This window comes from Manis javanica, chromosome 9 (genome assembly GCF_040802235.1).
Source record: "Manis javanica isolate MJ-LG chromosome 9, MJ_LKY, whole genome shotgun sequence".
Lineage (NCBI taxonomy): Eukaryota > Metazoa > Chordata > Mammalia > Pholidota > Manidae > Manis > Manis javanica.
In genome coordinates, this window is record NC_133164.1 from 100,033,451 (window position 1) to 100,049,693 (window position 16,243).

Consider the following 16,243-nt stretch of genomic DNA (forward strand, 5'->3'; position numbering starts at 1 on the left):
TGGAGATGGCTGCCCTTGTGCCATCCTTCATTCTTTCCACAATTCATTAAACAGGCACAGAGGCCCTATACGTGTCAGGCTTTCTGCTGGGCAGTGTGAATACAGAAATCAGCAAGGTAACAGGCCCGTTCTTTAAGGGCTCATGCTATATATGCACATTTTTCATCAAAAGAAAAATTAAATGCTTTAATTCTCATGGTTAGAAATGCTTTAAGTCTCACAAATATACCCAGGTCAACCCCTGCTTGATCCCCTTTCACTAAAAAATCGTATTTCCTTGATTATATGATATACATTGTTCTCATATTTAACGTTTCTTAAATCAGACTGAATCTTACAATTTTTGTTGGCAGTATTTTCTTCTTCCTTAGTGATACCCAAAATGATACATCTTACAACTGATAACATTTTAGCATTAATGAAATAAGTATGGAAATAAGTTATTTGTCAACTGAACTTTTAATGGAGTTCACAGATACTGAGTTTAACACAAGGTCTCCCCAGGACATTTCTAGTTCATCCAGATGTGTGATGCCATGCAGATCATGTGTCTAGATCCCTGATTGCCCTCTTCATCTGGGTGGTTCGGAAAGAGTCTTTTAATGGGCTGGGATGCTGTATCTCCTGTTGGCCACCAGAGGGAGAGAGCACATCGGAGAAGCACACATCTTCAGGCTGGCTGGCTTTCGCTCTCTTCTAAGCCTTTTCTGCATGACCCCTGCAGGGCAGTCCCTGCAGGGACTCCTGAACCTCCTCCTGCAGGGTCAGAATAGAGAAAAGGACTCTCTATCAGAGGGATGGCAGCACAAGAAAGAGGAGTTGTATTTTAGTGATATAACTACTGGATTTAGGGAGTGAGAGGGAAGGGAGGATTAAGTTTGACTCCTGATTTTCTGAAGGAACAGCTTGGAGGAGGAGAGTTCTCCAGGGATGAGCACCTTTGAGGGAGGAGGCAGGATTTGGGAAGGGAACATAATGAGTTGTTACAGCATGTTAACTTTAAGCTACTTCTGGAACATACATGTGCAAGTAAGAAGTAGACAATTAAGACTATGAGTCCAGTGCTCAAGACTGGACTGGAAATATTAGATTTAGGAGTCACAGGCATAGAGATGGAAGATAAAGGCATGATGAGAGCCGAGATCTCCTGGGCAGGAGCACCAGTGAAGAGAAGATGGTCTAGAACAGAGCTCTGCCAAATCTTCGTATTTACAGGAAGAGCCAACCAAGGAGAGTGTGAAGGAGCAGCCAAAGGGAGAATCAAGTGTAAAAGCTAAGGAGGGAACAAAATAGAAAAAGCATTTGACCCAGGAATTCCACTCCTAGGAATTTACCCCAAGAATGCACCAGCCCAGTTTCAAAAAGACATATGTACCCCTATGTTTATCGCAGCACTGTTAACGATAGCCAAGATATGAAAGCAACCTAAGTGTCCATCAGTAAATGAATGGATAAAGAAGATGTGGTACATATACACAATGGAATATTATTCAGCCATAAGAAGAAAACAGATCCTACCATTTGCAACAACATGGATGGAGCTGGAGGGTATTATGCTCAGTGAAATAAGCCACGCCAAGAAAGACAAGTACCAAATGATTTCACTCATCTGTGGAGTATAAGAACAAAGAAAAAACTGAAGGAACAAAACAGCAGGAGAATCACAGAACCCAAAAATGGACTAACAGTTACCAAAGGGAGAGGGACTGGGGAGGATGGGTGGGAAGGGAGGCATAAGGAGAAAAAGGGGCATTACAATTAGCACACATGGTGTGGGTGGGGGGGCACAGGGAGGGCTGTGCAACACAGAGAAGACAAGTAGTGACCCCATAGCATCTTACTACATTGATGGACAGTGACTGTAATGGGGTATGTGGTGGGGACTTGATAATAGGGGAGTCTAGTAACCATAATGTTGCTCATGTAATTGTACATTAATGATACCAAAATAAAAAAATTTTTTTAAAAAGCTAAGGAGGGGAGAGTCTGTCAAGCAAGCACAGTCAGTTCTGTGGAATTCCAGAAGCATGTTTGAGTTTGCCAACATGGAGGTCTCGCAGCAAGGGCAGTCGTAACAGAAACCCACTGGGCTGGCTGAGAGAGAAAGGGAAGTGCCAAGTGTTCATCTGAGGATGGTGAGCCTGAATTCAAAGTGAAAGCAACCTGCCTGGTTATGCAGTTTTTCTCTAGCAATGTCCAGTTGCTCAAGGAAAGGATGGAAAAGATGGACGGTTGGGTGAAGCTGGCTGGGGTTTGATCACACAAGCATGAGAGAGGGTGAGAGGAAGAAGCAAAGGAGTTGAAAGAAATAAAATGATTGGCCGCAAAAATCCAAGGTGGTTAAGAGGGAAGGGAAGGGAGGGGGGCTGCTGGAGCTACAGCGCGGGAAGCCTCTAAGAGGTGAAAGGGCTGTGCCCCTGGATGCACCTGAGAGGAGATGAAGACGATGCTCAGTAGCTTCTAAAATCTCCGCCAGTGAGAGAATGCCCAGGAAGTCGGTGGCACAGTGGGGAGCAGTTAGAGGAGTGGCACAAGCCTCCAGGAAGAAGAGTTTGTACACAGGCAAGGTGAATGTTGGTCTGGAAGCAACATGGAAGAGCAAGAATTGCTCTCAGTGGGAGCAGGAGAGGAAATAGCTGAGGGAAGTGGTACCGAATCAGAGACAGAAAGGGGGCCTTCATCCCCTCTAGAAGAGTACTGTGTAATCCTTTAGCAGTGTCTGCAGAGGTAAGCGTGAGGTATGCTAGCACCCAGGCTGGGGATCTGCCATCACTGCCCTAAGATACGCTATCCTACAACTCAGGAGAGGCGGAGGAGCTATGGGGAGAACGCTACATCTCGCTGGGAAGAGACTGCGTGCAGGTACAAAACCACCTGTCAGCGAAACAGTAAATGAAGACATACTGAGCTGGAGGAGGCCAAAAAAGAATGGCTACGATGACTGAAAGGAAGGAGAAAAATATAGCACTACCGGGGGCAGCCAGATTATCCCAAGAAACTGAAGACCGTGGACAGAGGTCATTCTAAAAGCGAGTCCAGACATGAACCTGCTGGTCCCCTTTGTGAATGGCAAAGGGGCCCCACATAGAGCAGGAAGTACCTCCAGGCCAGTGCCCATAGTCTCCAGTAGATTATACCAGAGCCTGTTTTTGTTCCTGGAGAAGGGAAAGAGGGAAGGAGCTGGAAAGAGCACTGAGGGCAAAGGGCAAAGCAGGGGGCTGGAGGTCAACTGTAAGCACTATAGACTCCATAGCAATTAGGAAAGGGAATTTCTCTTAGATCCCTACTTGGTTGGAAGACCCAGATCTATGTGCATGTATCAAGGGGAAATAATAAGTACAACTGACTTCCACAGTAAGATATGACAATGGGCAGTAGGAAAGGTAGTGAGAAACTATTTCAGTGATCAGGGAAAGAAGAAAGACAGCTATTCTAACTGGGTGGTCCCCAGAAATGAACTTTCTTCAGTACTTTAAAGAAGGGGGACTTTGGAAGGTAAAGTCACGTGGATGGAGGAATGGCTCCCGCCCCTCTGGCAGCAAGCTGTGGGGTCTGTAGATGTTGGGTGTCAGGACCAGCCTCCATACAGCCTCAGCCAAGTCCCTCTGGCCCCATCCTGATTCACCTGTCTTTTTCTTCCCTCCACCAGACCGACGAGCAGCCGCCCTCTGAAGGAGATGTCTGACCCACACAGCAGGCCTCTCCGGGTAGAGCCTCTTTCTAACAAATACAAACTCTACGAGTCAGAGCCTACCAGCCCTAGCTGGCCCTCCAGCCCCCAGGATACCCACCCGGCCCTGCCTCTGCTGGAAATGCCTGAAGAAAAGGTGAGAAATGTCCCTCCTGGGATGTTTCCTAGGAGAGGAGAGTGGAAGGAGGGAAAGATGCTGCCTGCCCAGCTTCTCAAGGCAGCGTTACAGAATGCCAGGCCAGGGCCAGGGCCCAGGAGATTCTGCCCCACCATCAGTGCATGCTCACACCCATGACTGGTCCACCTGGGCTACGAGAGAAAATGTGGCTCTGTGTGTGGCCTGATTTTAAGGACAAATAGGGAAGGCACACACTCACACACCAGTCTTCCAATTAGTCTCCAAACTCTCCCCTTTAGATCTACTCCCTTTGAATTGGCCTGTTATCTCCAAAAGGAAGGCCTTCATTCAGATGCCAGCCTGTAGCACTCCCTGAACTGATACAGTGGAGAGGAACACAAAACCACTATAGGTTTTTTTTAAAATGAGATATAATTTACATAATAAAATTCACCCCTTTAAATTTCACTGGTTTTTAGCATATTTACAAAGTTGTATGAGGATCACTGTTACATAATTCCAGAATATTTTCATCACTTAAAGATGAAACTCCAGTCATATTAGCAGTCACTCCTCACTCCACCCTCACCCAACCTCAACCACCAATTGATTTTCTGTCCCTATGGATTTGTGTATTCTGGATTTTTCATTCAAACATAATCATATGAATATGTGGCCTTTCTGATTGGCCTCTTGCATTTTCCATAATGTTTTCAGGTTCATCCATATTGTAGCATGAATCAGAACATCATTCCTTTTTATGGCCAAATAACATTTCATTATATGAATATCATACTTTGTTTACCCATTCATCTGTTGATATTCATTTGGATTGTTATGACTTTTTGACTGTTATAAATAATGCCACTATGAATATTTGTGTAGAAGTTTTTATGTAGACACATATTTTAGTTTTGTTGGTTATAGACCAAAGAGTGGAATTTCTGGGTCATATGGTAAATCTATGTTTAACATTTTAAGGAACTGCCAAGCTGTTTTCCAAAACAAATACATCAGTGTACTTCTCACCAGCTATATACATACCATGCCGCTCCAGCTCCTCTCCAAAACCTGTTATTATCTGTCTTTTATATTATGGCCTAGGTGGAAGTGAAGTGGCACTTTATTGTGATTTTGAGAATGAGAAATGGTGTTGAACATTCTCTTCATGTGCTCACTGGCCACTTGTATAGTTCTTTAGAAAAATGTCTTTTCAAATCTTTTGCCCATTTTGTAATTAGGTTATTTTTCTTTTTATTGTGGAGTTGTAATAGTTCTTTCTATACTCTGGACATTAGACCCCTGCCAAATATATTATTCAGAAATAATTTCTCCCACTCTGTAGGTTGTCTTTTCACTTTGTGGATAACATCCTTAGAAGCACAAGGTTTTTTAATTCTGATTAAGTCCAATTGGTATATTTTTTCCTTGATTGCTTACACTTCGGTGTCATATCTAAGAAACCATTTCTTATCCAAGTTTGCAAAGATTTACTCATGTTTTTATTTATGTTTTATAGTTTAGCACTTACATGTAGGTCCATTATCCATGTTAAGTTAATTTTTGTATATGATATTAAGTAGTCCCACTTCAGTGTTTTACAACCAGATATCCATTTGTCCCAGCACCATTTGTTAAATAAACTATCGTTACTACATTAAAGTGTCTTCACACTCCAATAAAAAGTCAGTTAGCCAGAGTTGTATGGGTTATTTCCCGACTCTCAGGTCTATTTAACTGACTTAGAATTTATCCATATGCCAGTGTGACACCATCTTGAATACTGTAGCTTTTGTAGCTTTGTAGTCAGTTTTGACATCAAGAAGTATGAGTCCTCCAACTTTGTTCTTCTTTTTCAAGATTGTTTTGTTTTATCCATTCTAAGACCCATGAGTTTCCATATGAATTTTAGGTTCTGACTGTCAATCTTTGCAAAAAAAAAAAAACAACAACTGAGATTTTAATAGGTATTCTGTTAAATCTACAGGTCAGTTTGGGGAGTATTGCCATTTTAACAAGATTAAGTCTTCCGGTCATAGACATAGAATATCTTTGAGTTTATTTAGGCCTTTAATTTCCTTTGATGATGTTTTGTAGTTCTTAGTGCACAAGTTTTGCCCCTCTTTTGTTAAATTAATTCCATAATCTTTTATTCTTTTTCATAGTATCATAACTAGAATTGTTTTCTTAATTTTATTTTAGGATTGTTCATTGCCAGAGTATAAAAATAAAGTTGATTTCTGGATATTGATATTCTATCCTGTGAACTTGGTGAACCCATATGTCCAATAGTTTTTTGTGGATTATTCGAAATATTTTCCATATTAAAGGGTGTGCCATCTATAGAGATAACTCTAAAATCTTTCTTTCCAGTATAGTTCCCTTTTGTTTGTTTTTTTCTTACATAATTGCTCTGCCTAGAACTTCCAATACAATGTTGAATAGAAGTGATGAGAGCAGACATCCTGTCTTGCTCCTGGTCTTAAAAGAAAGCACCCAGGCTTTCACCATTAAGTATGATATTAGCTGTGTGTTTAGTATACACCCTTTATTAGGTTAAGGAATTTCCTCTCTATTCTTAGTTTATTGAACGTTTTCATCAGGAAATGTTGCAATTTTTCAAATGGTCTTCCTGTGCCTATTGAGATAATCATGGGGTTTTTTCCCTTTATTCTCTTATTATTACTAATTATTAATCATTAGTATTATTGATTGATTTTGATATGTTGAAAGAATCTTGAGTTCCTAGAACAAGTTCCACTTGACCATAATTCTTTTTTTATGTTGCTGGATTTGGTTTGTTAGCATTTTGCTAAGGATTTTTGCATCTATATGTATAAAGCATATTGATCTCTAGTTTTCTTTCTTACAATGTCTTGTCTGGTTTGGGCATATGAGGTTTCTACCTCATAGAATTGTTAGGAAGTTTTCCTTCTCTTCTATTTTTTGGAAGAGATTGGTATTAATTCTTTAAACATTTGGTAGAATTCATGAGTGAAGTCATCTAGACTGGGATTTTTCTTTGTGGGAAATGTTTTGTTTGTTTTTCCTAATTCAGTTGCCTCACTTTGTTATGACCAATTCAGATTTTCTATTTTTTTTTTCTTGAGCAAGTTTTGGTAGTTTATATCTTTCTAGGAATTTATCCAGTTCATCAAGTTTATCTAATTTGTTAGCATATAATAATTCATATCTTTATAATTCCATTCCCTTATAATCCTTTTTTTTCTTAGTTGTTGATCTTAGTATATTACTACTCCAGTTAGTAATGTCTTCTCTTCCATTTCTGGTAATTTTAATCTTCTCTTTTTTGCTTGGTCAGTCTAGCCAAAAGTTTGTCTATTTTAATCTTTCAAAGAACCAACTTTTAGTCTCATTGACTTTCTAATTTCATTGACTTCCTATATTGTTTTTCTATTCTCTATTTTATTTATTTCCATTATAATATTTATTATGTCCTTCTTTCTACTTGCTTTGGGTTTAGCCCACCATATTTTTTCCTAGTTTCTTAAAGTGAAAGGTTGGGTCATTGCTATGAGATTTTCTTCTTTTCTTAGCATAGGTATTTAGACCTAACAATTCCCCCTTAAGCACTAATTTAGCTGCATCCCATAAGTTTTGATAGGCTGTGTTTTTGTCTTCATTCATCCTAATGTATTTTCTAATTTCTCTACTGATTTCCCCTTTGATCCACTAATTATTTAGAATTGTTTTGTTCAATTTCCACATATTTCCCAAATTTCTTTATTATTTATAATTTCACTCCATTGTGGTCAGAGATCATATTATATTTTGTATGACTTCAATTGTTTAAATTTTTTTTATCAGTAAGAATATTTTACTAATTTTATGGCCTATACTGGAGAAGGTTTGATGTATACTAGAAAAGCATGTGCATTCTATTTCTAGATGGAGTGTTCCATAGTTATCTATTATGTCTAGTTGGTTTGTCCTGTTGTTAAACTCTTTTATTTCCATGTTGATCTTCTGCTAGTTATTCTATCCATTTTTGAAAGTGGAGTATGGAAGTCTCCAATTATTTTTGTTGAATTGTCTTTTTCTCCTTCAGTTCTGCCAGTTTCTTCTTCATATATTTTGGGGCTTTGTTGTTAAGCTGCTTCTTGTAAATAAGCAATGAGCAACAGCCTTATTAGTAGTACCCGAGATACTGCCATTGTCACAGAATGGGTTCCCCTAGGAAGCTGACTCTGAGATGGAGATTTGCATGTAAGAAATTTATTGGGGTATACCCTTGGGGTCAACATTTGTAGAGGAGTAAAGACAGCAGGATTAGACAAAAGGAGTAGTTGGGCTGTGAGGCAGTCACAGTAAAGACCTCAGGTGATCCCCTGGTGAGCTCTGGCACTAGGAAGGCACTATAAAGTCCAGAGTTGGGGGTGAAGAGTCCCCACATGTTCACTCGTCAGTACTTTGAAATTACTGTTGTTACTGTATCTGCTCTACTTCAATGTATATCACAGATTTTTTAAAACATACTGCGACAAATGCATTTCAATAAAATTGGTTTTCTTTGCAATCTTATTTATTTTATTCATTTCCAAACATTATTCCAGAAAGAAGTCCATAGGCATGCCAAATTGCCAAAAGGCACTGATGGCCCCACAAGCGTGCTGTGAAGGTGTACAGACCTGGAAAAGCAGGCCTACATGGAACACTCTGGGAGGCATTAGACAGGGACATTTGCCTTATGATCCTTCATCAAAAAACCTGACACCCATCTTTATTCCCAAATGCCCCTGCTCTCCAAGTATCTTATTTGATATTTTGTCATGGCTTCTCCTGAAAGGATCTTCAATCATCCAGTGAAGACAGCCACATTGTGAAAATTGAAAAGCCCACTGAAAGAAGTAAGAGGAGAGAGAGCGGAGCAGCCCGCCAGGGCTCTGCCGGCCCGGGAGGCCTCAGCCTCTTCCAAGCAGTGGGCTACCTCACGGGAGAGATGAAGGAGTGCAGGAGCTGGCTGAAAGGTAGGCAGCTGCCCGGAGGAAGTAGCCAAGCCAGGGAGACAGCCCTCCCTCTCTCTGGCGTGGGTGGAGGGAGCTGCTCCCTCACTCCCCACGAGGAGGGCCCCCACAATTGACGCATTCCCACCCTGACCTGGCTCCTGGAGGGCGTGATGTGCCTGACTAACTCAGAATTCTCAGTTTGAGAACTAAATGCATTTCCCAGATCCTCTTTCTTTGCAAATTCTTCACTTCTACATAGAACAGATATACAACAACCACATTAGCAACAAATAAGCCACCCCCCAAATAAGCTAAGTGGCCACTCCTTTACTTGTTGCGCAGCCATTTATGATATACAAAAAAAATATTGGCATCACTCTCCACAGCATTACAGGGTTCCTTCCTTTTAACATCTCTCTTCCCCTAGTTTCCCTAAACTAAAATCTGAAGCAAACACTCCTACTTCCCCTGACCCAGCCTGCTCCCCACCCCACCTATTTAGGTTGTCCTGGAAACCAAACCAGAGGGAGGGGTCCCCTCTTCTAGATCTGGCTCCCCCCAAGTCCTAACTCCATACTGATTTCACAGCAGAGTTAAAATCATTTCTTCTCAGCTTCTTGTCTTCAAACAACTTTCTTTGCTCCTCAGGTACAAGCCCTCCACTGAGTCATACAGCGCTACATACAAAGAGAGTTTCCTTCCCTCCCAGCCATTCCCTTGGAACAATGAATTTCCCTTTGGAATGCTCCTGGGGCTTCTGTACCAACTGAGCTGATGGCTGGAACATCATTAAATTGGTCTCAGCATAGTGCCTCAGCCTGTATGGGAAAGCGAACACCCGCTGCAGACTGACTGCCTCGCTGCGCAGAGGCCCAGGCCGGGCGCCAGGCTGAAGGAGGGGAAATGTCCCGTGCCCTGCACCCCTATTTGCCTTGGTTTCTATGCCAACCAGGGGTCCAGCAGGGCAGCCCAGGCTAGCCCCTGCTGATGGCTCTGCCTTTCTCTTTCAGATAAGGCGCTGGCCCTCCAGTTCACAGACTGGGTGCTGAGGGGCACTGCTCAGGTGATGTTCGTCAACAACCCCCTCAGTGGGCTCATCATCTTCATAGGGCTCCTGATCCAGAATCCCTGGTGGACGATTGCCGGAGGCCTGGGGGCAGTGGTCTCAACCTTAACTGCTCTTGTCTTGAGCCAGGACAGGTAGGTCCCTCTCTGGGGGGTCTTGGGGTCTTAGGGTAGACAGGTAGAGAAGTGTGTACTTGAGCAATCAGCCAGGTTTATACTGCCAGCCAACCCAAAGTCTCCTGAGGGTCAGCTTTGAACAGGCTGCTGGACGTCCTAACAGAACTAAACTACTCCTGTGCTCGCAGCAAGTGAGAGCGCCAGGCTCAATCTGACTGTGGAGCCTTCTGGAAACACTCCTTTGGAGGCAGGTAGGTACAGAGGAACACAAGCTGTTCTTCCCTAAGAAGCCTACAGTCGAGTTGAGGGAGAAGAAATTAACAGCCAAGAAGTGTATCAGAACACAAGACAGTACAGGCTGGAAAGGTTGGAGAAGGCAGAAATCACCAAGTGTTGCAAAGATTAGAGAACATAGCCTTTGAGCTACAACATGCACTTAGGTGGGGCAAGGGAGGGCAGTGCGGACGCAGCGTGGAGGAAGGGGAACAAGCTTGAGCTCCTGGAGGCATGAGGCAGGCCTGGAGGATGGGCCAGCTCTGCACTGGTAGCTACGAAGTCCGCTCATACCGGTTGTATTTTACAGAACTGGACCACCTCCTCAGACTTCGCCATAAGTTAGTCCAACAGTTCCCAAACTTTCCTGATGGCCAGAATCACCTGGAATAAATGTTAAGAAATGTAGCTTCTCAGCCCCACCTGTAGCCCCTCCCTCCCAGAGATACTCCCATTCAGTGAATCTGGGAGGTGGTATTTTTAACAAGATTCCCCTGGTGCTTCTGATGATCAGAGACCTTTGGGAGTGTCCATATTCTTAGTGTTCTTCGATTTTGTGGTCCCCAACCCATTTGTGAATTAATTGTCAACAGCATTTTAAAAATTCAAATAATAGTATAAAATAAAACAGATTAAAGTAATCCATATGCAGGAAAAGTAAGTGTTAATTTGTGAAATGTTTTGTTTCATGTGTGTTGGGGGAATGTATGTGTGTGCATGTGTGTGTGATCCAGAGCAGTGCTGGCAGCTGTGCAACTGCCCCACATTCATCGATTCAGTGGACACTTTTCTGGAAGGGCCAGCAGGGAGGGCCTGATAAGCACTGGTGAATACCTCTGTTTCCCCGAGGTCCGCCATCGCCTCAGGACTTCACGGCTACAACGGGATGCTGGTGGGGCTGCTGATGGCCGTTTTCTCTGAGAAGCTAGACTATTACTGGTGGCTTCTGTTTCCTGTGACATTCACAGCCATGGCCTGGTGAGACACCTCATTCTGCTCACAAACCCACAGCTCCCCGATGTCTTACACTGGGGCCAAGTGTCTTCATAGTCAGGCTGCTTTATCTTGCTGGGCACAGTGAAAATCCATGAGTTCAGTAGCCACACAGGGGATCATTTTTGAATTTGAAATTAACAGAGATCCTTTAAAGCTGCAAATACCACATGTTTTTTACTGTGCTAATAATCATCCTTGAATTATAGGCTTAATAGTAAAGGCTAACATTTATTAGGTATTTTCTGCGTGCCAGGCACAGTGCTAAGCAAGACAGAGTTATCATCCCCAGTTTACAGAAGGGAAGACCAAGGCATACAGACGTTAATTAACTGGCCCTAGGTTATACGTTATGAAAGTCCTTGATAATGAACCCAGGGTCTGCACTACTGTCAACTCCAGGCTACATGGGAATCATATATCCTATAGCCCAACTAAGACCCAAAAGCTGAAAACTCAATTGAGATAGAATCGGAGCTCTCTTGGAACAAAATGTCTATATTTGAAACACAGAATCTTGGAACAAAAAGCATCAGTTGAGATTTTGGTGTACCATCACCTCATTTTGCAGAAGAATAAAAAAGTCAACCTGAAAGGTTTTAGGAACAAATATTCACTGAGGTCAGGGGTGTCCTAGGCACAGTGACCCTTAGTTCATGTGGATCTGTGGCGGGTCTGCAGAGTCTGAGGGTATCCGTATGATGCCCCCTGTCACACACTGGCAAGAAGTCTGTGGGGAACTCATGTCCCCCATTCCTTGTGTGCCACCACTCTCAGACATGCTGACTGATTTTTAAGATCTCTAAGAAATAAATACATGTCTTTCTCTGGCTTCGAAGTCTGGAGTTACTAAAATTTCAATTTTAAGTACTATTCCAATACTTCCTAGTAGTACATACAAATAATTTACTACATAAAGCTTTCTGGGCATTTTATGTTTCTTCTTAGGGTTTCTGACTTTCTTAATCTATCGGGATAAAAAGCTAAAGCAGTCATTTCTGTAGGGACTTCCTCAATGCCCCCGCCTGCCACCATACCAGGAATAGGAGAATTGTCTTCATGTGCATGCATTTGGTTTATGACCACATAGATTAACCTCCTCAGCCACTTTGCACTGGGCGGTAGTTTGTCTACAATGTTCCCACCCCCGCCCCTACTTCCCAATTTATAAGACCAACAAAGATCATTCAGCACACACTCTGGGCTGAGCTCTGTGCTGCTAGTCCAGTCTGTTCACTTATCCATTCAGGTAGTCCTTGAAATACAATTCATAGGACAGGTATAAGTAGAGCCATTTTCCCGATTTAACCAACAAATATTTGCTGAGGGCCTGCTATGTGCAGGGACTATTTCAGATGCTGGGGCTAGTTGTTAATAACAAAGAGTCCCCATCTGCTTGGAGCTTACATTCTGCTTGGCCAAGATAGAAATAAACTCACAAACTAGTTCATTGAAAGGGTCACTTCTAGATACGATATGCGCTTTGAGAAAAGCAAAGCAGAACAAATGGACAGAGAGTGATTCCAGACATGGGTGGTCAGGGACAGTCACTTTGCAGAGGGGAACATTTGAGCTGTCACCTAAATGATAAGAAGGCACCTGCCATCTGAAGATCTGGGTGATGGATGCACAGACAGAGGCAGCAGCCTGTGCAAAGACCCCAGCTGGGAAGTGTGATGTGCTCAAGAGACAAGACCAGTGACACTGAGGCCCAGTGAATGAAGGAGGAGCGGCAGGGGACACGGGCAGAAATAGGTGAAGGCCAGACCCTGTCCGTAGATCCAGTAAGATCTTACTGTAAATCCAGTAAGCCTTTTCATTTTTATTACAGCTGTGATTGGAAGCAGTTTAAGGGTTTTAAGCAGAGGAGTAACAGGATATGGTCTAAATTTAAACAAATGACCTCTTGCAGTGTGGAGAAAGGATTTTAACTGAAGCAAGAGTGGATGCTGGAAGCACAGCTAGGGGTCAGCTGTTTAACCACAGAGAGATGAGAGTGGTGGGAGAGGGTGATATCCAGGAAGGTGGTGAGAAGTGGTTGGGCTCGGGGTATATTTTAAGGAAGATACAGGTAAACGGACTTTCTGGGAAGCTGTGGAATATGAGGGAGTGAAGGAGGAAGATTCAGTACACTCCTGTAATTTGCCTGAGTACCTGGGTTGATGGAGAAGACTAAGAGATAAACAGATTGGTGGTGGGAGACAGGATTCAAATCAAAAGTTCTGTTGGGCATTATTAAACCTTAGACTAACTAACAAGTAGAGATGTTGAAAAGGTAGTTGGATGTACAAATCTGGAATTTAGTTATATTATCAAGATTTGCAAGGCATAAACATACAGAAGATATTTCATCCTTGGGACTGAGGGATGTCACCAAAAAAAGAAGAAGATTGAAGAAAGGCCCAAGACAGAACTGTAGGAAAAGCAGGAAGAAAGCTAAGAAAATGCAGTGTCATGGGAACCCTGATAGGTGTTGCCACTCAATCAGAGGGTCCAACTGTCAAATTAAGGGGGCAGGGAGTGACCGTGGATTTGACAAGATAAATGTCTTCGGTGAAATGGCAAGAGCCATTTCTGTGGTGTAGGAAGAACACACACCAGATTGGTGTGAGTTTAGGAAAGAATGGAAACAGCAGGATTGGCCATAGCAAGATAGACAATACTTTTGAGGGAGCAGAGACCTGGGGCACCAGCTAGAGGGGACAGCAGGTTAAAGGAGGAGGGTTTTTAAAGGTAGGAGACACTAGAGCATGTTGTACACTCATGAGAATGATCTAGAGAGAAGGAGAAATTGAAGCTGCAAGTGAGAGAGAGGAGAGAATTGCAGGAGTGATGTCTTTGAGACAAATTGGATCCCAAGGTACAAGGAAAAGAACTGGCCTGATGGACAAGCAGGGACACTTGCGTTATATGAACAAGGCAATCGGCGAGTGGATCTTACAGTTCAGAATACAAAGCATTGCTCATCTTGTGATTTCTGTTTTTTTAATGAAGTAAAGCCAAGTGGTTAGCTGAAACAAAAGGGAAGCAGACAGTAAAGATTTGAGGAGAAGAAAATGTGAAATAGCTTTCTCAGCAAGTTGGAGAGCTGATTTGCTAGAGATGTATAGTAGGGTTTTCAGGCAACCTTAAATGCCCACGTGAGATGCATGGTCACTAATTAAAGTAGTCCAATGAACCCGATCATGAAAGTTCATGTTTAGTCCTGCAGCTCACTGTGTGTGGAATAGGGTGTTTGCTGTCTGGGACAGCTGGTTCCTCCAGAAGAAACTAAAGTTAAGAAAGATTAATTACTGAACATTGCTCACTCAGCCTATAAGTGTAGGAATTAGGATTTGCACTGGGCTCCTTCTGTCTCCAAAATTCATGCTCTTGCCAAGGAATAGGCCAAGAAGAGGCAAGAAGGGAGAGGACATCAAGAACTGAAGGTTCCATTTTCACATTGCAGTTCCCAGAGTAGCTCAGAGTACTTGACTGAATCCAAGCCTGCATGGATCTATGTGCCAGGGCAACCTCTCAAAAGTCATCACAGCCAGGATAGTAACCATTGTACATCTTAATAATCCAAAGGCAATATGTGATATTTTGAAAGGATTGCATTTTGTTTAGTCTGCTTGATTTTAGAAATAAGGAAATATTTTAATTATTTTATAAAGTTCAAAGCAAATTATAATACTTTTTAAATGTGTTTCTCCAAGGTGTAGTCTTAAATTGAACACCTATTCCCAATCCCAGACCAATGGACCACTAGTCTCAAAGGGAACTACTAGTGCCAAGGAGAGGGGAGAGTGGATAACACTGTAGCCAGGGCTGATGGGACAGTGGAGAACTAAGGATGACTGCAGTGACTAACCCATTATCCCTTCCATCTTCAGCCCAGTTCTCTCCAGTGCCTTGAATTCCATCTTCAGCAAGTGGGACCTCCCAGTCTTCACACTGCCCTTCAACATCGCAGTGACCCTATACCTGGCGGCCATGGGCCACTACAACCTTTTCTTCCCCACAACACTGATGGAGCCCGTGTCTTCAGTGCCCAACATCACCTGGACAGAGATTGAGATGCCTTTGGTAAATTACCCAGTGGCAGATGATTTGGGACCCCCTGATTCCACCACAGACCTTCTCACTAACCAGTTTGTGGATTGCCCAGGTTCTCAGTCTCTCTAGATGCATGTTCACCAGGTGATGAGTCTTAGTAGAGAAGAGGACAGAAAAGAGCCACTGCCAGCTGCCAATATTCTTTCAACAATCCCTTATGGAAGACCTAGTATGTGCCAGGCACTTTATCAGACACTAAGAATACACCAAGAATAAAACAACATCCCTACCTCCATGAAGCCTATGCTCTCCCCAGTGAAACATAATAAACAAGGGTACAAATAAGTATTCAGTTGGCCATACAGAATGATTGGTTGAGGGAAAAATACTAAATAAGATGCATAGTTGGGTGAAGGGGAAAAATACTAAAATAAATGTTTCAAATTAGGATTTTAAAGATATTATCAATAGAAGTCAGGGTGAATTTTCATGTGCTTACATGTACTTTCCATATCAGTGGTTCTCAAACCAGGGTGATTTTGCCCTCCTGGAGAGGACAAATGTCTGCAGACATTTTTAATTGTCAAGACTGGAGGGATCTAGTGGGTAGAGGCCAGGGATGCTGCTAAACACCCTACGGGGGATAGGACAGCCCCTCCTCATAATAAAAAACTGTCCAGTCCAAAATGTCAAAAATGCCAGAGCTGAGAAACCCTGCTTTGAATCCTACTATCACAAATCTAATACCCGTCCATTTCACTGAACTCTAGACATTAGGAATAAAGAGAGAAAGAAAAATCTAACACAAGACGAAATGTATAGAATTCTACAATTTGGGCCTCCTTTATGAACAATAGAGATAACTGACAACTAATACTAAGGCCAGCTTTTTATATATCAGACACCATCCCACGCCCTCCAAAGTCATTTAACCCTCCAAATAACCCCATATTCTAAAAACTTTCATTATTCCCATTTTAC

General features: G+C 42.5%; 1 protein-coding gene and 1 long non-coding RNA gene across 2 annotated transcripts in view; one reads left to right on the plus strand and one right to left on the minus strand.

Annotated features, from left to right (window-relative positions):
* Nucleotides 1–457: 457 nt before the first annotated feature.
* LOC140843436 (uncharacterized) overlaps nucleotides 458–16,243 on the minus strand; it is a 92,036-nt gene continuing 76,250 nt past the window's right edge. The window contains exon 3 of the long non-coding RNA XR_012121208.1: nucleotides 458–756. This is a non-coding gene — a long non-coding RNA (uncharacterized lncRNA). The remainder of the gene's footprint in view (nucleotides 757–16,243) is intronic.
* The window catches only part of SLC14A2 (solute carrier family 14 member 2), a 49,511-nt gene continuing 36,933 nt past the window's right edge, over nucleotides 3,666–16,243 (plus strand). The window contains exons 1-5 of the mRNA XM_037016974.2: nucleotides 3,666–3,827; nucleotides 8,617–8,797; nucleotides 9,787–9,976; nucleotides 11,081–11,209; nucleotides 15,100–15,292. Of these exons, the coding sequence (XP_036872869.2) occupies nucleotides 3,678–3,827; nucleotides 8,617–8,797; nucleotides 9,787–9,976; nucleotides 11,081–11,209; nucleotides 15,100–15,292 (843 nt within the window). The 5' untranslated portion in view covers nucleotides 3,666–3,677. The remainder of the gene's footprint in view (nucleotides 3,828–8,616; nucleotides 8,798–9,786; nucleotides 9,977–11,080; nucleotides 11,210–15,099; nucleotides 15,293–16,243) is intronic.